Genomic DNA, 25,870 nt, shown 5'->3' with positions numbered 1-25,870 from the left:
TTAATACTAACACCTCATTTATGTTTTTCACCCTGACTTAGAATTCTGTCCCACCTCCCCCAGTTATATTCTCTTCAGTCATTACTGTACCAGCACAACTGCCACCAAGCCAATAGTTCATGATCAACAGTGTGTGAAAATGATACAAAATCTGTTTTCACTTCTATAGGGTGGGAGGAGAGGTGAGGGCAGGGGAAGAGAAAGGACAATCATCCCAATGGTTAACTCCAGAAATTATCCAGTCTCTGATGGGGATCTGGTAGCAGCAAGAGGGTTAATATAGCAACTTTAGTCACCGGCATAAGTAAGTGCAATTCCTACTGACTTCAGTGGAGATTCTACCTTGCTACTTCAGAGCTGAATTTGGAACCACCAGGGCAGCTCATTCTCCTATTGACTAAAACAGAATTGCCGATAAAGCAAGAGATTTCCCCCTTCTTCAGGATGTTCTCTTAAGTCAATAAACTGGCAGCTGACTATGCGAGATCCTACATCCCTTAAATTACTAGCTATATACTCTATAGCACTAATTAGCAAATGAATTTAAAAAGAGAGAGCCGACTGGAGCAGAATCCAATTTTCCAGCTACCACGTAACTTTATTGTCCCTGAATTAAAAAAGCAGCTGTGCTACCTCATCCTGAGACTGATCTCTCTTTATATATTCTCATAATTCATCACAAGCAATTACACTTCTTGAAAAAGTGGGTAACTTGACAGACCCTAATGAAGTAAATACAGCTAAGAGGGCTTTGAAATATCAGAGCTCACACTGAGCTCAGAGTTCTGAGCAAGATGAACAAACTGATGCACATAATTAAATCTGGGCCCCCCAATAAGTAGAAAAGGAATTTGAATGGGTTAAGAAGTCCGTAAGGCTGTCTGGCCATTCTTAGTTTCCTGTTTGATCTACTGATTGGAGAATGTGTGAAATGGCAAAAGAAGAATTAAGTCATTCCCAAGCTCAAATCTCCTCCCCATATGCTCTGATTTCAGCATGAATATTATCCATTTGATCTACATTTTCCTCATCTCATCATATAGAGGCTGTGTTTAAACCTCAGTTGAGTTTAAAATATTTAGAAAGTTGCTTACAGATGGTGGGATACTTAATGTAGTTGGTATTCAGAGAGGCAAGAGACATGATGTAAAGTGATGTGAATATATCAGAGTGGAGCTCCCTTACTGGGAAAACGCCACCGTTAAACATTTTTCAATAGATTTTTGTTGCATACAACACTGACAGTTAAAGCTGTCCTTACATGGATTTTCATCCTCCTGGAGTTCCATAGCAGTGCTAAGCGTGGCAAGATTTGCTTCAGATGTAAAAATGTGCATAATACATAAGTACCTTTTTAATGTTTTCCCCTTAGTGTATCACAGTGCATAGAGAGATGTGTGTGATGGGTTCAGTCACAGAGAGCCCCTTGGGACTGTCACCTGATGTGCTGAAACTACCTCTGACCCTGTTTTCCCTGCCAGCATAGGACTCCAGAACCCTGCCTTGTTGAGCCAGACATGCTGGCCTGCTGCAACCCAGACTCAGGGTCTGGGCCATGCCCCCAAAGCTGCAGACTTTAACCAAAAACAGCTCAGCAGGGTACTTTTAGAGCACCCAGACACCCAGTTCCCAATGGGATCCAAACCACAAATAAATCTGTTTTACTCTGTATAAAGCTGATACAGGGTAAATTCATAAATTGTCCGTCCTCTATAATACTGATAGAGAGATATGCACAACTGTTTGCTCCCCCAGGTATTACTCTGGATTCATTAATAAACAAAGGTGATTTTATTAAGTATAAAAAGTAGGATTTAAGTGGTTTCAAGTAATAATAGACAGAACAAAGTAAGTCACCATGCAAAATAAATAAAAAACACACAAGTCTAAGCCTAATACATTAAGAAACGGATTACAGGTAATATCTCACCCTCAGACATGTTCCAATAAGCTTCTTTCACAGACTAGACTCCTTCCTAGTCTGGGCCCAGTCCTTTCCCCTGGTACAGTCCTTGTTAGTTCCAGCAGACATCTCAGGTGGTAAGCAGGGGTTTTCTCATGACTGGCCACCCCTTTGCCCTGCTCCACCCCCTTTTATAGCTTTGGCACAAGGTGGGAATCTTTTGTCTCTCTGGGTCCCGACCCCTCCTTCTAAATGGAGAAGTACCAGGTTTAAAATGGATTTCATTATCAGGTGACATGGTCACTGTAAGACCCCTAGTCTCCATTCCCCATGGGCTGGCCCACAAGTACACAGGAAGACTTTCAAGTAACTAAGGCCATTTACAACTGATTGTTTCAGGAGCACCCTTAATGGCCTCCACTTAATATGTTTACATCAGTGATACAAGCTTATATCTTATTCTCCTAACTCCAGACATAGAAATAATACATGCAAGCAAATAGGATGAACACACACAGTAGATTATAAGCTTTGTAATGATACCCTTACAAGAGACCTTCTGCATAAAATATATTCCAATTACATCATATTCACATTCATAAGCATGTTTTCATAAAGCATATGGAGTTCAACATCACAACATGTATGTTTCAAGATTGGTTGATTTGTTGCTGTATCTTACATAGGATTCAAGGTTCTGGTATCAAATTATATTCCTTTGTGGTATCGCTTGTGTATAATTACAAATAATGACTTCTGATAAGTCCCTGAATTTCTTCAACCCATTAAAAAAAAAAACTACTTTCCAAATTTTTAACACTTCATATTGTACAAGATAACCACTTTGATTATATCCTACTATACCATGTTGGCACAGCAGATGATGAAAACTAACATGTTTTGTCGTAATGTCACTTATTAAACTTTACTATAAGGTACTTTCTAGCTAATGGATAAAACTCAGGTGGTGCTAAGTATCTTAATTTCTGCTACCCACAGCCTGCAAAACAATTACCCATATTAAATTCAATAAGTTTATCTTCATTTTATTAAGAGCCTGACCCTACAGACCATTATCTATTTGTGTAAACCTACTGATGTGAGTAAGGATGTGGATGATTGGCCTTATGTGTGTAAGGCCTTTTGGGCAGGGACTATGTTTTCCCTTTTGTTCTGTGATGTGCCATGGACAGCTATAGAAATAATAATACTGTTACTAGCAAACAACCATTAAGAGTCTTAATTCTGCTCTGTGCTTCTTGAAAACAACAGTGTTGCATCTAAAAGCTGACCTCTGCTCAGGTTCACGGACACGTGGGGTTAGCCATTAGTCAAGACAGCTGGAGGGAAGCCAGGGAAGAGAATAGATAATGAAAAGAAATGTAGTAATGATGTACGCTTCCTACCTCAAAAACATATAAGATGTGACAGAGCATGATGTACATCTTCATGATGCCTGCACAAGTGATGCCAACAACATCTATACACATGCACACAAATGCTCTGCCCCACCATACTACCCATGAGCCTTTGCTGAATTTTTTGTTGTCACTTATGTCCTGAAACGCATGGGACTAACAGAGCTGTAAGGTGCTATTCAACATAATGAGGGTGCAAAAACTGGACCATAGAGGAGATGATAAAGGAGGAAGGCAACAGAACAATAAGAAGAGTCTAATGCATAATTAATGGCACGGATAGCAAGTACGGTACATGAGTGAGGAAAGAGGAATCAGGTCCTTACATGGAAACTCTTCAGGGCAGGAACCTCATTGCCTTCTGTGTACTGTAAGGTACCTAGCACATATTTAAAACTGTTCTACCACCATGTGGGTGTCCATGTGCAAACTGACAAATTTTATTGGAGTTTCAAAATAAACTGTTATGAATCATATCTTCATTTTTTAAGAAAAAATGGTTTTTGTTCTACTGATAAAGAACAAAGGTTTCTTTGCCTGACATTCTGTGTTAGCATAAATGTTATCTTTACACAGCAACACTTACGTATGTAGAAATCTTTCAAAGGACCTGAAAGTAGCTGACCATTAACTACCGATGTGCAAGATATTACTGTTCACAGGAAACAGGGCAGTGTGTATTGCTAACTAACGGGAATCAGAGTGATTTACAACCAGCTGATGGCAGCCTATAGATTATACTTTTGTACTTCACTTTTCAAATACTTGTAAGTTCTACTAAATTTTCTTTTTTCTAACCAAAATGCATTTTAAATTGCAGACAGTTAGATGCGGGGCATAACTTTTTTTGCTCTAGCTAATATTGGTAAAATATTTTTCATAGTAAATGTATAATGACTTCTTGAACCAGATGCATTATTGGACACACAAATTACTTCTGTGGTTGATGGGTGTCCTGCCAACTATGTCACACACCTCAACTTAGATGAACAGCTAATATCTGTACTTCTAAAATGTACATATAAATGCTCTACCAACAGGGAATCCATCGCTAAAAAATTATTGGGACAAACTACCTGCTCCCACTGTAAAACCCATAGAAGGAGGCCTGAAGTGTAGACGTATCGCTTCATGGGAGGAGGGTTTTGTTGTCCCTGGAGTTGGCAGGGGCCATACTTCTCAACATTACAGATCATAGATGTCTATGGAGCTTGACACGCCAGGCATCCTAAAGGGAAGGCTCTGTGTTGATGCTCTGGTCACGCTTTTCTGGTGGTACTACCACTGGCTGCTTCTCTGATCTACCTCAGCCCCATACCTGTGGGTTTGTGGAGCCCCAAGAGAGTGGTCTTATCCTGGGCAGGATAAATTACTCCTGACAAGGGTCTCATGTGAGCAAAGAGACTCTTCAGCCCCTTTCAGAAAGATTTTAAAAGGCATCGTCAAGTCAAATTTGGCTCCTATCTAGGTTTCAGACACACTGGCATCTACAACCACTAAAGAGCATTGAAAAGTGTGTTCTCTTTTCAGCACTGAGAAAGTCAAGGGGAAGAGCCCTGAAAGCTGTGCCCACAGTGGGCACAGGAACTGCTTTTGTTTTTGATATTTTGCTTAAGTTTTGTATCTGAAGAATAAAACTGTGCCTGGAAAGAGACGTGGCCTGCGAAGGTTGGGGGATCCAACCTGAATGAGGGGTTAGCCTGAAGCCAGACTGGGTAGGCAGCATGTCTACAATCAATTTTTCTTTAATTTCTGTGGAAACCAATTTAAAAACCAAACCAAACCCCCACTCTTTCAAGGTTTACAATTCAAGCAATGGAGCACTGATAATGTTATATTGCGTGAGAAACAAAAGCTGACTACACAACAGTGAAACTGGTGAGACTATTTTCCAGGCTGAGTGAAAGACCCAAACACAACACGAAAAGTAAATCAGACCATTACAGTTATCTCAGCTTTTAAAAATCGGAAGTGTCATGAGTAACACAGGTAAGGTCTTTTAAAATACGAGTTTTAACCTGACACGAGATCTTTAATGGCAGTAGTGAAACAATCACAAAGCAGGTATCAATGGCTATCAGTAGGTGAGTACAGATGGTTTAAAAACTGTGTAGGCATTGGTTTTTCGTTTTTGTTTTTTTCGTTCAGCCCTTCTGAGGGTTTTTAGTCTCCTTTTTAAGGAAAGGATCTCAGGAATGTTTATTTTGTAGCCTGTGAAAGCTTTAATCACCCTCTTAAAACTGAAGATCCAGAAACTTCTTGTGCCATGCTTTGGAAGCTTTGCTTTACTCCAGAGTGATCCCCCTCAGGAAGAGGGAATGTGTTTGTTGGGAAGAAGGAATCTTTGGAATCCAGGAGAGTTTGGAGGGAAAACCTAGATTATTGCCTTGCTCCAGGGCCAGAGATTGCATTACTAAAGTGTGGGATGGTGTGATGGGGTATACAAACTTCCCACTAGACAACAAGGTGTTAAGGAACTTCTATGGGCTCAGCCAGCCCCGCCCTGGCCCACCACACCTGCAAGGCATGCACAGGCTGAGTCCTTCACAACGGGTGGACAAAGTGGGCATCCTTCCCACCCTGGATTGGGGGGAGGACTGACTGAACCAGACAGTCAAATACCATCGACCGAGAGACATGGGCTGGTAGGTCAGACAACATGGACCTAGATCATCTCCTCAAATCAGTGATTCAGAACTAAGGCTACATTTTAGTCATGGGTATTTTTAGTAAAAGTCACGGACAGGTCACGGGCAGAAAACAAAGATTCGTGGCCTGTGACTTGTCCATGACTTTTACTACATACTCCTGACTAAAACTTTTTTTTGGGGGGGGAGGGGGCCTTCCCGGGGGTGCCATGGGTACTGGGGGAGGGGCGGCAACACATGGCCTGGGACCCCACTGGTGCTGGGGTGGGAGGTTGGCAGGGGTGGCAGACTCCCTACCTGGCTCCGTGACTCCCCTCCCCCACCAGCAGCAGCAGAGCTTGGGTGTGAGAGGGGGCAGTGGATTGGGGCACTAGGATGGGGTGAGGCAGATTCTGGGCGGCGCTTACCTGGGGGGCTCCCTGGAAGCGGCGACATCCCCCTCGCTTAGCTCCAAGGGGGAAGTGTGGCCAGGCAGCTCTGCGTGCTGCTTCCTCCCCGAGCGCTGGCTTCACAGCTTCCATTGGCCAGGAACTACGGCCAATGAGAGCTGTGGAGGTGGTGCCTGTAGGGGAGGCAGCATGCAGAGCTGCCTGGCCACGCCTCCAGGCTCTTAAAGCATGCCCATATCCAGCCACGAAAAAGCAAGTCTGAAGGTTTTTGGGGCTCACGGGCTGCTACTGCTGATTTGTTCCTGGGTTTTTAACAATAGCAGCCCCTCTCACAGACCTAATTAAGGACAGGAGCCCCAAGAAGGTGCACTGGTCAAGGTCTGCGAAAAGGCCTTTCAGACGTTGAAAGACCTCTTATGTAAAGAATCTGTCCTGTTCAGTTCTGACTCCTCAAGAGATCATTTTACAAGCTGATGCCTCAGAAGTGGTGAGCCGACCCCTTCACAGATGGCTTAGGATTGCCTTCTTTCCCTGCTACCAAGGTATAGCAGCGAGTGAGATGACCCCAGGGGTGAAAGTAACTTACAGGACTTACCGGGACTGCCACCGCAGAGCTCCGGACCCTTTAAATCCCCACCGCAGTTCTGGCTGCTGGAGCCGCGGGCAGGATTCAAAGGGCTCTGGGCCCTTTAAATCCAGCCCCAGCCCGGCCGCCGGAGCCGCAGGTGGGATTTAAAGGGCTCTGGGTTGACCGCAGCCGTGGCAGCCCAGAGTCCAGCTGCGGCAGCCCAGAGCCCTTTAAATCCGGCCCCGGCCCGGCCGCCGGAGCCGCGGATGGGATTTAGGGGGCTCTGGGCTGCCCGTTGTGGTGGGGAGCCCAGAGCCCTTTAAATCCCCGCCGTGGAAGCCGGTGTGGTCGGGCACGGCCTACCGGCTCTTACCGGTACACCGTACCGGACCGTACTGGCTTACTTTCACCTCTGGATGACCCCATTGCAGCTGCGCAGGGAGACTGGTTTACTACTGTCTGATTGGGAAGAATGTCCCCTACTGAATCACCAGTAAAACTTACTGCATCTCCAAAATGTTGATTTGAGATCTCTGATCAAAGTAGTAAAACAACACGCAACCCTGCTTACCTTATTTGATCACAGCATGAGATGGTATTAGCGCAGATCAAACACTTGAGTCCTGATTATCCATACCATGGAAGCTTTTATTCAGTGAAGGGAGACTAAGATGATGATCTGATGGATGGCAATTTGCAGATGTGACTAATAGCTGGAAGACAGTGACCTCGGCTCTCATCCAGCAAGTGTTCAATATCTAGGCCCTAAGGATCTATTTCACTTCAGTGGGGCTTTTGTGCTCTCAAAGCTTTTCTGTACTGAAGAGGTGGTGATAATTTTGAAAAGACAAGGCTTTTAATGATTAATGATAGACATAAAACATGAGAAATCACCAATATGAAAATGTTTGACTGTGCAAACTTCTGTCTAAGCATTTATACTCCTTAGCAAAATTGTTTTGTTTATTAGTAGCTGGCAAAATACCAGTTGAAATTGAACTGTTGCCAACAATGTTAGCTGTAATAACTATTTTTTTAAAGTGTCATTGCTGATATACTGTGGATGGAAGTCAGCTGCATCAGTGACTATTATAACTATGTCATTGTAACTCCTCATCAACAACTTTCAAGATTCTTGGCTGCCTGTTTATAGGATCATTCTATCTCAACTCACTTCCCTATATCTGGTAAACTGCTCCCAAGTCATCTGTCTTTGCCTGAAAGGATATAGAGAGATTTCATATGAAACCTTTGGCTAATGTTTTAAATTGACAAATCTAGTGGGCAAGAACCCATTGAATATTTGTCCAACTCTTGAATGGAACAGGTGCATAAGGGAAGGACTTTTAGGAGCAACGTGCCCACTGGACACTTGCATTGGAGAAGTACAGAAGGGTCATGCAGTTTTCTCTACTATTCTTCTCTGTCTTGGGCCTCCTTTAGGTTAGTCTGGACCCTATGTTGGGAACACCAGAATAAACCCATTAGTAACATTCCCTATTCAATGGTCCCTGGATCAGAAAGTGTTGAATCTGCCTTCTGTGGAGGACTCTAGGCATGGATCACCACTTGCCTGAAAATAAATAAAAGGTGCTAGTCTTATGCTTCTGGCACTAAGAGGCTTCTTTTTTCACGTGTCTTCTTCATCTAATGGGATAAGAACTTTTACTGGTATCTCGGATAGCTGCCTGAGGCATTGATGTTGTCCTGCCCATGCTGATGTGAGGGTGTCTGGTATTTCCAGGAGGAGTAGGTCAGCATATTGCAGGATCAAGACCTAAGACTATACATACTAAAACCTATGGGTCTTTCAAAATGGTACACTATAGCTTTAAGTGACAAAGTACTAAGGAATGAACATAGAAATATATATAGTTAAATAACTTTAAGGCTGTGGCATAAACCAGCCCAAGCTAACAAATTCAAAGGCTCCCCCATGTGTGTCTCCTCCTTTCAGAGGGCTCAGTTCTGTCACCATTATGCACATTGAATTATCCCATTCCCCAAGTAAAAGTGGCAAAATCTGACTCAATGTAAGTCGAGATGGGGAAGGCAGATGTTGGATGGTGGTGGTGGTGGGGGAAGTATCCCATCAGTTAGGATGGGAGTATGAATCCTCATATTAAAAAGTGTAGCTTTTGGCAGTTTGTATAACAGTTCTACTGTTGATTTCAACACAGTTATGCAGTCATTTATTCATGTTTTTCTTAAAAAGCAAAGCAAAAAAACAAACTACTGCCCCACAGTTATCAGGACTGCATGTTATATGAATACAATGTGGATATTGTTATATGTATTTGTGTTTAATTTTAAAAGATAATAAAGGATAAATATAAGAAAAAATCCCCACAGGGGATTTTTACCCAAGTTACCAGTAGGATCTATAGTGTAGATACAGACCATATTTAGGGAGTTTTGAAAATACATATTACTGAATTGACAGACCATAACAGCTCCTTTGCATAGGAAGCATTGTGCTCTGTCATGTAAAAATGTTCCTAGGGATGTGTAAAATATGGTTTATTAAATCTACAGTCTGTAACCAGAGTTGTTACAGTTAAAGTATAAATTCCTAGTTCATGGTTTATTGATCCAGTGCATTCTAACAACTTGCCTGCATGCCAAACATGCTTTTGAATTTTGTTGAAAAAAGAGTTAGTGTGTCTCTTTAGCTACTTTTTCCCTCTTGTAACCAATGATAAGGCTGTATTTCCTCTCTCCCCTCCCCACCATGAATAAATGTAACTTTTCACAGAGCAAAATGGCAAATATTAAGGGGAACATTAAATGTTATAACAAACATGTTTACAAGCTAGTATCTACCTATTGCTTTTTAAAGTGCTGGAAATGTTTCAGAACATCCCATGAAGGAATTTATATTTCCTGTCAGTTGATGAAGCTTTTCATTGTTGATAGTAGCATTTTCTTTGAGAGATCACCTGTATTTTACATTTTTGAGATTATTTTGTCCTTCTGACCATCTTCTAAATGGCTTTGTCACCCTCAGCCAGTTGAAACTGTCCGAAATAGATTGCGGTTCGATCAGCTTTATATTGGGAGAGGAAAATCAGGCAGGACCAGAATAAGGTGCAAAGCCAAGTGGCTGCGTTTATTTGGGGGAAAGTCACAACTTGGGCCAAGGGAGAGAGGCAATTTTTAGCTGGGATGTTGTTAGGCAATATAAACAACCCAAAAATCATTAACAGTACAATTCTATACTGCTCACTGCACCACACTGGATAGGCAGACACACCAATCACACAAGATGGGAATCGGGCTCGTCAGGGCGGTGCCCGGTGCAACACAGGAAAGAGACCCACAGGCCACTGCCTCAACCGCCCTTGCTTTCACACTAAGGGTAAACCCAGAGTGTGGTGCGGCTGCAGTTGGGCAGATTCCACTCACACAGACCGCGGGGACAGGAACCCCTTGGTCAGCTAATCCCCAGGTGGAGACAGCTCCCAGACACAAACACTCCAGACAAAGACAGAGCAGTGACTCACACACTTAAAAAATTTACAATAAACAATTTATTAAAACCTTAGAACAACTATACACCTAGGCAATTGTGCAATTATGAGCTCAATACTTTAATCCTTAACACTGTGTACACACTTGGTACTGGGTTAGGGAGGGGAAAAATAGGAGGTTAGATAAGCAAACTGCCAGAAATTAGAAAACAAATACCGCACTCCAGGCGCAGCTGACCAGCAGAGCAGACACCAGAAGCATGATGAGGTGCCAGGAACAGGTCCAAGGCGACAACGAAGATGACACGACACGAGCTAGCTATACCGGGAGGAGTCCCTGGCCGAAAGGTTGATCAGGTCCTTCAGCTGACACGCGGATACTCCACACAGATTTTGGGGGGAAACCTAGTTTTATAGAAAGGGTCTCACTCACTCGTGTCAACATCTGATTGGTTCCTGGTTCCCCCTCCCTCCAGGCTCCGAGCTGTTCCCCCCCATGCCGGCAGGATTTGCACACGGCACACTGGGGTATCTGGGCAGAATTAGGTCTCTGTATACAGTACTCTGGAGTTGCTGGGCAGAACTAGCCTGACCTCCAGACGACTGGGCCCAAAAAGAGGGGGAAAATGCATACTACGGAGTTGCTGGGCAGAATCAGGTCTCTGCACACTGCACTAGCCTGACCTTTAGACGGCCCAACAGAAAAAAAACCAGGAAAGTACACACAGCACTTTAGTGTTGCTGGGCAGGATTAGGTCTCTGCCCTTTCCTATGCAACAAGACCTGGTCCAAGATGGAGGCTGCCTTGTCCTTTTAACAGGACAAGATGGCCATGGACCGACAATTGGCCATACAGAGCCATAACTGCGTATCAGGTTGCGACAGAAACTAGTAACCTGCCTTTTAGACTAGACCTTAATAGCGGCAGAGGGAAGGGACAGCTAATTTAAGTAAGAAGCGATTTAGTAACTTGCTCAAAGTCACAAAGTCTCTGACAGAGCTGGGATAAGAAACCAGATTTCCTAAATACCATTCCTTTTGCCTTAATCACAAAATCATCCTTCCTTCTTGTGCTAATGACACAATATTTCATTGGACCTCAGACAATAATTTTGGGGTAATTAGCTGGTATTCCACATTCCCACTCAAAGTATTTTCTGATAACTTTCATGACTAGTTGGTGAATATTTCAAGTGTATCCCATCACCACTGTTTTCAAATCATACTCATTATAAAATATCAAAACATTCTTTGGTGAAAAAAATTATAATTTAAATATTTTTGCAAAAGAATTGACAATAAACATTACCTCTAGACAATAACTTTTTAACCTCCCCAAACTTTACTTATTTCAGAAAGCAAAGTTATGACTGAACCCTATCAGATTACCTATTTTGAGGCTTTTCTAGATGCATAAATGCAATGTAGATGTTTCTTTAAATATTTTAACTCAGAAATAGCATAACCATATTTCTTTGCAGTTATTTAAAATCTCTTCTGCTCTCTGCATGCAAAATAATTGTGATGACAAGCTGTATAAAAATCACTAAGGCCCTAATTTTTCCTATATAGGTATATAGCTAATATCTGTTTTTAAAAAGAGCTTCCTGCATAACCCAATTACTTAGACTTTGTATTCTTGTGTGATGCTATGAATGATGCCGTGTTAAATCATGAAAAATCAAAACAAAACATGAAAGAGACAAACCTTATGAAACAGGGAAAAAAATCTTAAATGTCTTCCAACTATAAAAAGTAACATTTAAACATTAAGCTCCTCAAAGATGTGACCTTTTTTCTTGATTTGTCAGTTGTACAAGTTCTCTTTCTTCCTTCACTTTTGCATCAGTTCTTAATATGGCTGGAATGGGGGAAAATGTTGTTCTGGTATGTCACCAGGAGTCATGACTCATGATATCTGGAGAATAGCAGAATTCATTATTCACTGGGGGAAAAAATTATGCAATGAAACTTAACTGACATTTTACAATATCTGAAATGGTTTCTGATTAGTTGCTTTAATTATGACAAGCTATTCAGTTTTGTGCTGCTCCTGTGCATAATCTGTTTTAAACTGAAAATTATTTTAGATTGGCTTGAATTACTTGTCATTTTGTTTGCAGATACCTCAAATCAGCTATGCATCTACAGCTCCAGAATTAAGTGATAACACCAGGTATGACTTTTTCTCTCGAGTGGTTCCACCTGACTCATATCAAGCCCAAGCCATGGTCGATATTGTGACAGCACTTGGATGGAACTACGTGTCAACACTGGCTTCAGAGGGAAACTATGGAGAGAGTGGTGTAGAAGCATTTACTCAGATCTCGAGGGAAATTGGTAAGTGTACATTTATCAGATTTTGTATTTGTAGCTGACAGGTTACTAAAGTCTGAGCATCACTAAACACTGTCTGGTCTATGTGCGATAATTAGAGCTCCTACAGATACATGACCTAGACTGTATTCTTGAGAGAAGTGGAGAATATTATGAATGATTTTGCTGTTCATGGGTTTGTCAAGGTGACACTTTGGTGCTTATTTAGGAAGGAGAGCTCCTGACAAAGGCAAGAAATTCATAAAGATCACCCACTTTGGAAAGGGGAAGCTCTTTGACAAATTAGAGACTCTACAGGTTTGATAAATGGGATATAATATGGTCATTTAGATTGAAACTGATGTTAGCAAATTGTCATCCTTTTAAAAAAATGGCAGTTGGACTGTAGCCAGAGAGGTTATGATCGAGTTGTTCTTAGAAAATCCTAATCTTTGTGACCCCAAAGTCCTGGCAAATCTTTCTCACTGTTGTTCATGGAGTTTTTAATCTTGCTGCTCTAAAAATTCTATAAAGTACAAAGACATACCCTGGTTGTTTTTATTTCAGCATGAAATGTGTTATATAAACATTGGCATATGATGAGGAGTATTTTTAAGGTCTGTTTAATCTTTCCTCAGTGCAGTAGTTATTTCTGGCCTGCAAAATTGGCTGTTTTTCAGGAGCAATGGATTTTAGACTCCAAGGAGGGGAGCAATAGGTGGTATGAAGGCGAGAGAAGTAGAGGTCTGGTATTGATATTTCACCAACTAAACCAGTGTTAACTAACACAAATAACACCTCTACTGTACAAAAACCTCAAACAGCTTTGCTATTCTTCCCCATATAGCATGGATTAATTTATTGGGCTTGCAGCATGCCTTGAAGCTCAACAGACTCTGACTTTGTCAGGACAAATTGTGGGGGGAGGAGAGAAGAGTATGCTAGAGCAGGAGCTCCAATCTGTCCCCAGCTTCCACTTACAGATCTAGAGACCATCAGCTTGAACTTCCAAGCTGTCTAGATAAGGCACAAGGGGAGAGGCATCTCCTAGCTACCCAGGGCTCAAACCATAGAGGGCCTTGTGAATCAACAACCTGAAATGTGCTGGATCCCATGCACTCTATACAGAATATAATGATCCATGTGAGAACCATCAGTAAGTAACGACACCACTTTCATTCAGTACACTCTGGTTTCCAAGTGGTCTTCATAGGTCAATCCAAGTAAAGTACCTTCCAATTGTTTGATCAAGAGGGGACCAAGGCATGGTTGACTTTGGTGAGGTCTGCTTTCAAAAGACAATACTGCAATTTTCACACTAAGCACTAACAGTAGAACATTCTTTGCCAGTGATGCAATGTGGACTTCCACTAGCACCTGAAAATGCAGCAGGATCCCCACAAGAGAGAGCCCTTGCAGCTCATAATCACTTAATACTTCCTATTGGAAAGAACAGTACAGAGTGACTCAAGCAGTACTGTGTATCTGCCAGGGGCCACAGGTGCATTAACGGCATCTCTCTCTGTCAATGATATCAAAGGGAGCTGTTAGATCTACGTGGAACAGTATGGGTGTTTGACCGACATCACGTGTGTGTATTAGATAGAATTGCAGTCTCCCTGCCATGTACTAGTATAAAACTAGTTTGAAAGGAAATTCATTGACTCTCGGGATCGACAGAATAACTTTCTCAGTCTTCCTTTACATGACTTTACATTTGTCCACCCCAAGTGTAGCTCTGACACTGCAGAGGCCAACAAATAATTCCTAGTCCAGGTTATCTTGTTTGCACAGTATACAGAAATATCTTGCTGATAAACATTTGTCTCTGTAACCAAGTGAAGATTCATCAGGCTGTTTACTACTTAGTACTGTTCTGCTGATCAAGACTCCATGGATGCTATGATGGAGAAGAATCATTCTTGGTTTCCAACATAGCCACAGCACAAGAGTTCAAAAATTCTTTGTCAAAATCTATTCAATTTGGAATAGAAATACTGCCTAGAGCTAGTCAAAAAATGTCCCATGGAACATTTTTCTGCCAGAAAATGCTGATTGGACAAAAGCTAAACATTTCATGGAAATGTATTGATTTTTGTCCAAATTTTCAATGGGAAATCATGGAAATGTTTTGTTTTGATAAGCTTGACACATTTTGTTATGTTATAATTTATAAAATTCAAAACAATAAAGTTGAAACATTTTGTTTTGACTTTATCAACTGAAATATTTGGATAAGGTCAGTGAAATCTATCAAATATTTCATATTATGACTAATTACGTGATTTTAAAACTTTTAAATATTGGAATTTCCACAGGATATAATTACCCCCACCCCAACACCTCTACATCTGCCACTGACATTGGCTTTTCTCCGCAGGCATAGAACCATTTTTGTTTAAAAATGAAAACATAACGGCTCACATAATCACTGGGCTCCAGGACCTATAAGAAAGCTACTAAATATGAGACTCTCCAGATAATAGCAAAGGATGGCAACACTATAATAATAATAATAATCCTTGTATGGTGACACTCAGAGGCCCTAATCAGAACTGGGAGCCTGCAATAGGGTGGGCTGCAACTTTAAGGGCAGGAGACATTTGGCCAGCCAGCACTAAATTAAATTAGCCCAGCCCCACTCCACCTGTGCAGGATGTGCGACTTCAAAGAAAGAGAGCCCATCAGCTGAGGGCTGTATACAAGTGAATAAAGGATTTCTTAAGTAAAAAGAACCATGCAGTCAGAGTAGGGAAATCCGACTCTAGCATATACACATTCACAAATGACACTCCTCTGCAGAGTGCCATCAGCCCTACTTTATTCAGTGTAATGATAAATGATTTCTCAAAAAGGATGAGTGCAGAAGTAGGCTTTTCCTTGTTTGCAGATGACTGTGCCGAAGGGACTAAAAACAGAAATCAGGAAATAACTGAAAAGTGAATTAATTAAGCACTTAGGAAAAGTGCAGAATGGGGAAACAGAAGGGTATTTACATTTGCAATAAGCAAAACTAAAGGAATGATATTCAGTAAAAGGAAAATTTAAAAAGATTGAAAACTGTGTCTCTATGGACAGCAAATAGGTATAGTTAAAAACTACAACTTCCTGTGTGTGACATTTGATAATGAACTAACATGGAAGGATCACACTGAAAATATTGTAAATAAATGTAATAGTAAACTCGGTCTACAATGTTTCTGGAATCACCGGGAGGTGGGGGGGGGTGATTACAGGCCAGTTGTAATGAGTGCAATAGCGATAGGGGGATTTTGTATGAGAAACTCAAATACCTGAAAGTGACGAAGTTCACACTAAAATACCTTGTTAACAGCATTAGGAATACGGGGCACCGTTCAGAAAACAATATTACAATTTTTTTAAAATACTGTGAAAAGACGGAGATTGTAACAATATATCATGAAATCCAGCCCTTGGTGGTCACAGAATGTGTATCTACTACATCATTAAATACAAGTAGTAGTAGTAGAAGAAGCTGAAGGCTGGCTGGGGAGGAGAAGGGACAAGTTGCTCATAATTTGGGGCAAGAAGCCTGGCTGAGGGACAGGAGCTGTCTGAGGACTGTAGCTGTCCAGAGCCCTTTTGTAGAAGGGTGAGTCTAGACTGGATTGGTTGACTAAAGCCTAGATACATATTAGTGGGGTAGACAGGCCGTTGCAGCTGGGGTCTGCCTGGAAAGAAGGGGGCTGGATACTGAGCCCATTTGAATCTTTTGGTTTTGGGATTTTGTTGGATTTCATTTAGAGGACTCCATTGCCCCAGAAGGGATGGAACTCTCTCTAAGGCAGCTTGGCTGGAGAGTCAAGTCATCTTTATGACTGGAGTTGGCCAAAAAGTGTGGTGAGGAAGCTGTCAGAGCAACTGCAGTGCCACACTATGCTGCAAGAGGGCACTCTGGGATAGTGACTCTTGTACAGACCCTTTATGCTGGATGATGTCTGAATTCAGAAAGACACAATTCCTAACTGGAATCACTTACATTCTAACTTAAAACTGGTAAGTGTTACTAACAGCAGGAGGCAAAGTGGGTGTAAAGATACAAAGGGTGGTAATAGTAATAAGACTATTATGCAGTAGAGGAAAATTATTAATCTGTGGAAAGAATGTGAGGCAAATTGTTGTCTTCATTACTGTTAGAAGTTCAGCACCAGAGGGAATATGTGAGATTGTAGTCGTCAAACTCTAAACTAGAATGAGTTTCCATTTTTTTAATAAACTTTTTCCAGTCTGGTAGGAATTACCATAATAAGAATGGAGTTAGGAAGTGCTGTGGTGATGGGTTTTTTAAAATCCTCTTAAAATAGAAAATATTTTCAGTGCCTTGTATATCTGTTGGTTATAACAATGTTTGGTTTGTCACCATGTTACCTGGGGTTTTGCTGAACCCAAAGCTCTTGGTAACTTTAATCTTTTAGCGAAGTATTGGAAGGAAATAAATCAATGGAGACATGGAATGTCCAGCCAACAGATAGTTGATGCAAGCAGGCAAACAAAAGTGCTTTCACTCAAAGCTTCAACTTTATTTAGTCTCCAGCACTTACACATGTCTGCAGCAGGTTAGTAGAGCACCCCAAATTAACCCCAGATTAATATTTACCCAAGGTCTTGAGAAGGTCTTGAGTGGATATCTGTAGACTTCCAGCGGCCAGCCTTCCATCTGCAGGGGAACATGAGAGGTGTCCAAGAAATGTCCAAAGCATCACAAGTGTTCCAGAGTTCCGATTCCCCCCCCCTTTTTACCCTATTTGTTTGTATTACAAAGCTTGTTCATTAAAACCAAAACCAAACCAAAAAACTTCTGCTCAGCAGTTGGGGTAAGTGTGGAATTTTCCAGCCTGTCAGGCGGGGAATTTTCCATCAGTTAACCCAATGTATTTCACATAGCAAGAGTTAACTCTTGCCAGACTTCCCATCTTGCACAACTGCATAGTTCAGCCAAAAGCTCAAGTCAAGAGCGCTCAGGGTCATGTTTACTCCTCATGGTCACTCACTTCCCCCTCCCACCTGGTCTGTTAGTCATGCTAAGATCTCAGAAATGACCTTTCTAGCTGCTTTAGCAATGAGCTATAACAATTGGTATTCCAGTTGCTGGCAGTGGTTTAAGCATGTTACTGGGCTCTGGGCTACCAAAAATCTCCCGCTTTTACAGTTAGTTTATTTTTTTTTATTTTCTAATTTGATTGGCTGTCCATTCAGTTTCTGCTCCCTAGTCACTAACTTGCGCAGACAGGGAGTAATGGCCTCAGTTGAAATGAAGAATAATGAAAATGTCAGTGGTACCACACTAATGTGCCACAGAATATAGTAAGTATCAAAATCTTCTCTCATTTTAATGACAAATATAATATCTGGTACAAAACATAGCTGAAAATTAAATATTTTACATGACAATGATTGGAATGGGAAGAGGTAGTAATTCTATCTCTTTTACTGTACTTTATCATCTGAAGGCAATGTATTAGAGTTTTATTATTTGGTTCTCTTATTACAAAGTTTCCCAATGATATCATCATCATTTAGGATGTTGAGTTCAGTTCATGGTAGTATATTTGCCCCAAGAATGAACTGATATAAAAATATAATGCTTAAAAAAATCACTGACTTGCTCAAGGCAACTTTACAAAAGCAAACATATTTTACCAAGTTCCCATTAAGCTGTCAGGCACAGTACTTCTTTTTTGTATTTCCTTTCCCATCAGTGCTGCTTCCCAAAATGTTTGTTGGTAGATCAAGGCTTTCTCCTCTCTAATAAGCTTCATCTTTCTGCTAGATTCACTCAGGCATAGTGTACTCCTAGTCAGATCACAAATTCACCACCAGAGAGGCAACTGTGCAGGGGGGGGGGCTTTCATTTTCCAGGGTATGACAGTACGCTGTGGAAATGGATTAAAGAAAATTCTCTTTTGGGGTTAGACTTCTTGCTTGGTTTAGCTAGTGCCCTGTTCATATTGCAAAACCTCCTCAGATGCCTTAATGGGATGTGAAATGCTGGAGGATGTGTTTATCCACACTAGTGGCCAATGAAGCATCAGTATGCATCCTGATAGGAAGTATCTGTTTCTTATGGCAGACTATTAAAGGAGAAGATAAAAATGATAAAAGCAGAAAACTGTAGCTTATTAAGGACAGATAAAAACATTTAGCATTTTGTCTTTCTTTGCTCATACGTCTGCAAAATAGCATATATATCCTGCCAGGAAAAGAGGGTAGAGAATGTGGGAGAGACAGAGAAATGTAGGGCCAAACATGGGCAGTGTGTGACTCCTCTATGTGGGGAGGCTGGGCATGCCTGGACCGTGGCCCCATCCCAAGGCCCACCCCTGCTCAGCCTCCTCCTGCTGAATCCCTGTCCATGCTTCAACCCCTGTCCTGCTCAGCCCCCTCTCCCGAGGCCTCCTGGCCCACCACTCATGCCTCTTCCCATGAGGGCCCCCCTGCCCACTGCTCATGCCTTTTCACTTCCTCCCCTTGATCCCCTGCCGCTTGCTGGTCAGTCAGCTGGCGCTCCCCACTTGCGCCTCTTTTCTCCCTCCCTCAGGCCCCCGACCCACTGGCCAGCCAGCCACTCACCACTCCCTTGCACCTCTTTGCACCCGCAGCCAGCCTGCTGCTCACCACTCCTACGTGCTTCTTCACCCTCTCCCCCAGGACTCCCCTGCCCACCTGTCAGCCAGACACTCACCATTCCCGTGAGCTTTTTCGTCCCCTCCACGCTCCTGTTGGCCAGCCGGCCACTACTTGCATGCGCTCTCTTTGCCCTCTCCCCTGAGGCTCCCATGTGGATGGAGTGGGGACAGGAAGAGGCGGAGGGAGTGCGGGGCCTCACGGGGTGGGGAAGAGGCCAGTTGGAGCAGAGCCTCGGGGTTGAGCACAGGTGGGGCTACAGCCGAGGTGCCCTTTTGGTCATGACGCTCTCCAAAGGCAGTGGTCAGCTCTTTGGGAAGGCTTAGCCTCCCTTGGACTCGTATACCTGCCACCGATGGGGTCAAATCCTCGCTGGGATAAATAGATGTAGTGCCACTGAACTGAATGCAGCTATGTAGATTTACCCCAACTGAGGATCCTGCCCTTTGTTCTGATGGGTACCCTGTTCATTTGGTTTTAAGACTGGTATTCTGCTGGTGGTATTTTTATCTACTCCCTTCATCTTGATAGATTCTTGTGGTATGTAACAGGGTGTGGACTCACCACCTAGTGTCTCCCGCTGGTGACTCTGGGAATTAGCTCACTGCCGGCAGAGCGCCCCCTCCTGGTGGTGTCCCATCCGTCTTTCTGCCCTCCGTTGGCGTCTCTGGACCCGCGTTGCTCCCTGCTCGGTGACGACCTCTTCGAGGCCACTGCCCTCCAGCAGTGCCCCTCAGTCCATCCACACCCCCTTCCGGGGGTCGGTGATCAGCAGTCCTACACCCCAGCTACCATGTCCAACCACCCTCTGAGTCCAATCCCTCCTGTCAGGGATCTGGCGTAGTATAATGGCCACTCCCTATGGCCAATGGCTGGGTGTACTGCAGGGGGGGTTGGGGGGAACCCAGACCCACCCTCTACTCTGGGTCCCAGCCCAGGGACTCTCTGGAGGCAGCCTTGCTGTCCTCCTTCTCTCCCCTCCACTGTCTGTTTCCCTGGAGCGCTTCCCCTACGGCCCCTTGCACCCGCTAGGCCCTTCCCTTCAGGGCCTGCAGCCTGGCGGCTATGGGCTCAAGCTCTCTAGCCTCCCCGAGTCTGGCCAGCACTGCACTGTCCGCAGTGCTAGTCTCCACCCTTGGAGACTGACCTTCCCCTCTTGAAGGCCTGGGACAGACTGACTGCTCCTGCTCTGGGCAGCCTTTATATATGTCTGAGCCTGGCCTTGATTGGCTGTCTCCAAACTGGGCCCTGATTGGCTCACAATAAGCCCTTCTTTAATTGGCTCCCTGTCTGCGCAGGCACCCTGGCCTGCCCCAGCCCACACTCTCAGGGAGTGGGGCAGTCCGCCCCACTACATGGTAAAATAACATTCTTCTGTGAGGGACCTCAATGACTGGACAGTGGTCCTTCATATAATAATTTTTTACCATGAAAAATGGTGTTATGATAATCACACCGATCACTATACATATATAATTAATTGATGAAGCTACAGTTTTTGTGTATTTTTAAAATTTGATATGTACATTTTATGTAATTTCAAAGACCGACTGACATAGATGAGTTATCACATTTTCCTAATCTTAATGAATGGCCTATTGAAAAAAGATATGCACATAAATTGTTGGATCATCTGTCTTTTGCAAAGGGTTTATATGGCCATGTGAATACATTGTATCTTTGCTTTGTAAATATTCCCAAACTACTGCATTGTCTGCTGCTTTTTAACATCTCTTGGACTTGAACAGTCCTGCTTAAAAAATGAAGGTACAAAGTTTAATAAATAATAGTGCAGAGAAACCCAACCCTTCCCTTCCACTTAGAAGATTCTTATTGCCCTTAGCTACCACAGCAACAGGTGCCTTAGAAATAAACAAGACTGCTTGCATTCACATTTCCTGCAGTTATCTTTTAATATCAAGCCTTTTTTGGTCTTGGAAAGTACACGGCTGACTTTATATTAAAAAACAAACAGTGCAAAGAAAAAGAAGTTACATTTCATCTTGTATTATTTCTTGTCAGAGAATTTTCCTGCTTTAGAAATGGATTCAAGCTTAACAAATTAATTTTATAAAACTAATAATATTCTAACACGCTATCACAAAAGGGAAATATTTTAACTCAATTGTGAGTTTTATGTTTATATGTATGCAGCTGAACTCTATTGATAATACTGCATTTCAATTTGCAGACTGTATTACTAACACCATATAACTGTCAACAAAAGCTTGTAATGTTTGGAAAATTGCAATATCATACTGTAAGTGCATTAATATTGCAATCTATAAAAATATTCTAGAATTTTTTAAATAATTTTACACAATTTTTACAGAACCTGATAAAGTACAGCATAATTTTAAGGGCTTATTATGAAGGTCCCATTTTAATTCCTTACCTTCACTGGTGCTAATCAATATGTTTTTCTCTTAACTGTATATTACGTCTCTATTAAAACAATATATAGGACATTTTTGTGTCTAACTTAATTGGATTTCTACCTACATTCTATGAATGTTATGTTAAGAGTTAAGAAGTTGCCTAATGGATTTAGAGACCCAAATACCATTAATTGTGGGAAGCATTAATTCCCATGCTGAATGTGTTCTCCTTATGTTCCAGTTCTAGAGAAAATTATGTATATTATTCACTCAACAATATTTTTTTTTGCTTGTATGATGTGTTTTGGTTTGATAAATGCAGCACAAGAAGACGCTATGCTGAAAGCAGTCAATTTGTAGTGCTCCCATTAACTACAATTGGAGCTTGCTAGACTGTTTTATACCTCCCTCAAACAGAAAATTGTGAACCATACTGTACTGATAAAGGCAACATAACTAACCCAGCACCTCCCCTTTCTCCTGTCCCACGTAAACAAACAAAAGACACAAAATGAATGTTCTAGGATATGTTCACAAGCTTGAAAGAGTTATGTTCAGTTTAACATGCTTAATTCTTTCCAACCAACTTAATACATTTCCAATTAAGTAGCAATATCTGTTTTCTGGAGATTACAGGAGAAGATAGATGACTCACCAATAATAAAACTCCAAAGACACTGGTTTACAAGCTTATCAGGGTTTCTCATGGGCTCTTTACCTAAGGAAAATTATAGTATCATGACATATTTAAAAACTATTATATACATTTTTCCCATTGTTCAGTGTTATCCTATATCTGCTCCTTGGTACAACACCATAAAGATGTCCTTCCAAGTGCCACTCTAAATATATATTAATTTTAAAGTGAATTTGTTGGTCATGAAAGCTGCCAAAGTGGGTACCCTGGAGACTTAGTCCTCACAGAATATGTACAGCAGAGGAATCAGCAGTGCAAGTCTCCTTGCTTCCTCACCACTGGGTTTCATTCCTGTTCATTTTGCGGGAGAAAAAATGTAATTGAGACCTTGATTCAGGAAAACATCCCTATTCAAGAAAGCACTTGAATACATGCTTACAATGGGACTTCAGCATGTGCTTAAGCACTTTCCTGAATTGTGGGTCTTCATTTGTATTTAATCATTGTCCTGTCTTGTGAGACTGCCCACAAGGATACCAGCTGTGATGTGGATAGCGGTCAAATCTGAGACCACCAACTAATTTCCCATTGACCCCGTAAACAGCCTGCAGATGCCACTGACTTCCAATGTCTCCTATACCATATTGGATTTGAACCTGGCTTCATATTTGAAGTTGCTGTGAACTTTCATCAAGTGTGAAGTAGATGTGATATGACAAATATAAGCTATTTGGAGTGAGGACTCTTATTACGTTTGTATAGCGCTTTGCACAATGAAGTGCAGCCTGGTTGTGGCCTTTTGGAGCACCCACAATAGAAATATTAAATGATGATGATATATAGGCCCCCACTCCTGCAAAAACTTATGCATGTGTTTAACTTAACTCATGTAAGTAGACCCAGCGCTGCAGCCATTCACTTGAGTAAGTTAAGCATGTATGTGTGTGCAGGATCAAGGCAATAGTTTTTCTTTTTAATTCACTTGAACATCAGATAATACAACGATGATAACTAATGCAAATTCAACAGACAGGTCAAGTGGAATGAAAGCAAACATTTATTTTAGCAGTACTTTAAATGCAATATCTTGTTGGTACAGCATTATAATTTATCTGTTAACTAGTTCAAAATTCTTAATCGCACTAAATTAACCATATATTAATGCTAATTTTAAGCAAATATTGCCATTAGATTAAAAGTGTGGTTTAGTTGAAATATAGTGTATAGGTATTTAATACACCTCTACCCTGATATAACGCTGTCCTCAGGAGCCAAAAAATCTTCCTGCGTTATAGGTGAAACCGTGTTATATCAAACTTGCTTTGATCGGCTGGAGCGTGCAGTCCCGTCCCCCTGGAGTGCTGGTTTACCGCGTTATATCCGAATTTGTGTTATATTGGGTCGCGTTATATCGGGGTAGAGGTATACTGAATGTGTTAATAAAATGGTTTTGAAAATGAAGGGCTCATTAATGTAGTAGACAAAGAATTGAGATTACAAGATTCAGTGTCTGTATATTGAAGTCAGCAATTCAGACTGGAAATAAGATGTACATTTATAACGTTTGAGATAACTAACCATTGGAACAAATTATTAAGAGATGTGATTTATGTGTTGCTTGCGGTCTTTAAATCAAGACTGGAGATCTTTCTAAAATATATGCTCTACTTTAGTTACAAAATGTTGGGCTAGATGCAGGAATCACTGGTTAAACTTTATGGCTAGGGCCCTACCAAATTCATGGCCATGACAAACGCGTCACGGATTGTGAAATCTTGTCTCCATCGTGAAATCTGGTCTTTTGTGTACTTTTACCCAGTACTATACAGATTTCACAAGGGAGACTAGCGTTTCTCAAACTGGGGGTCCTGACCCAAAAAGGGGTTGTGTGTGTGTGAGGTTTGCAAGGTTATTGTAGGAGGGTTGTGATATTGCCACCCTTACTTCTGCACTGCCTTCAGAGCTGGGTGGCCAGAGAGTGGTGGCTGCTGGCCGAGGGCCCAGCTCTGAAGGTCGCAGCACAGAAGTAAGGGTAGCAATACCATAGCATGCCATCCTTACTTCTGCACTGCTGTTGGCAGTGCTGCCTTCTGAACTGGGCTCCTGGCAAGCAGCTGCCACTCTCCAGCCGCCCAGCTCTGAGGGCAGTGCCAACACCAGCAGCAGCACGGAAGGAAGGGTGGCAATACCATGACAACCTCCCCCACAATAACCTTGTGACCCCCTCATTCCCTCCTTTTGGGTCACGACCCCTACAGTTACAACACAGTGAAATTTCAGATGTAAATATCTGAAATCATGAAGTTTATTATTTTTTAAATCCTATGACCATGAAATTGACCAAAATGCACCATGAATTTGGTTGGGCCCTATTTATGGCATATGTTATGCAGGTAGAGTGACCAGACAGCAAGGGTGAAAAAGCAGGACAGGACTGGGGTGTAATAGCCACGTAGATAAGACAAAGCCCCAAATATTGGGACTGTCCCTATAAAATCGGGACATCTGGTCACTCTATATGCAAGAGATCAGACTAGTTGATCAAAATGATCCCTTCTAGCTTTAAAATATATTATAATAAAGTAATATTAATGCCTACATATTTGTCAGGTCTTAATCATAATAGAAATTAAGTTCCTCCAATGTTGTTGTTTTTCACCTAGGAGTAGAACTGGGTGAATAACTGATTCCCTTTTTTTTTTTTTTTTGGTTCATTGGCAGTTGGAAAAAAATTAAAGAAAAGCGAAATCAGTTTGACTTGAACCAAAACCAAAAGTGCTAAAAATAAAATAAAATAAATTCACTGAATCTAAAAATTCTGACAAATTTCATTTTGGGTTGAATGAAACTGCATTTTTCTGCAAGTAAATTATTTGTGCAAAAGTTTTTGCCCAGCTCTCCATAGAAGCTCCCCCCAAAGGATTGAGATCCTTTTGTGCTAGGCACTGCACGCGTGTGCACACACACACTCACTCTCACTCTCATTCTCTCTCTTCAAAGAGCTTCAGTGTCTAGAAGTAAATGTAATTCTTATAGGTGATTATGGACAAACTGCTTTTTAAAAATGAAAGCCTGTCAGGACTCTGGATTACCGCCATGTTGATCTGAGTAGATTTCCTATCACAAGTTGAGAGACTCCAGAGAGAACACTGCAGGGCAAAGCATCAAGTGATAACAATATAATAGTTTCAATATTAGAAAGGCTTCTTGTGTCTTGTTTCCATCAGTCCATAGGGCTGGTGGTGCAGGGGATACAGGACTTTACCATATGCATTGACAGCTTAGTCTCCACAGTGGTTATAGGTTTGGGGGGAGGGATAGCTCAGTGGTTTGAGCATTGGCCTGCTAAACCCAGGGTTGTGAGTTCAATCCTTGAGGAGGCCACTTAGGGATCCAGGGCAAAAATTGGTCCTGCTAGTGAAGGCAGGGGGCTGGACTCAATGACCTTTCAAGGTCCCTTCCAGTTCTAGGAGATTGGTATATCTCCAATTATTACCT

General features: G+C 41.9%; 1 protein-coding gene across 1 annotated transcript in view; it reads left to right on the top strand.

Moving 5' to 3' along the window:
* Positions 1-25,870, top strand: part of GRM8 (glutamate metabotropic receptor 8) — a 485,373-nt gene that overhangs the window by 84,117 nt on the left and 375,386 nt on the right. Inside the window, exon 3 of the mRNA XM_039513552.1 lies at positions 12,520-12,736. Coding sequence (XP_039369486.1) covers positions 12,520-12,736 — 217 coding nt within the window. The remainder of the gene's footprint in view (positions 1-12,519; positions 12,737-25,870) is intronic.

The sequence above is a fragment of the Mauremys reevesii genome, linkage group 1 (genome assembly GCF_016161935.1).
Source record: "Mauremys reevesii isolate NIE-2019 linkage group 1, ASM1616193v1, whole genome shotgun sequence".
Lineage (NCBI taxonomy): Eukaryota > Metazoa > Chordata > Testudines > Geoemydidae > Mauremys > Mauremys reevesii.
The sequence above is the reverse complement of the archived record's forward strand: the minus strand, read 5'-3'. Positions and strand labels throughout refer to the sequence as shown.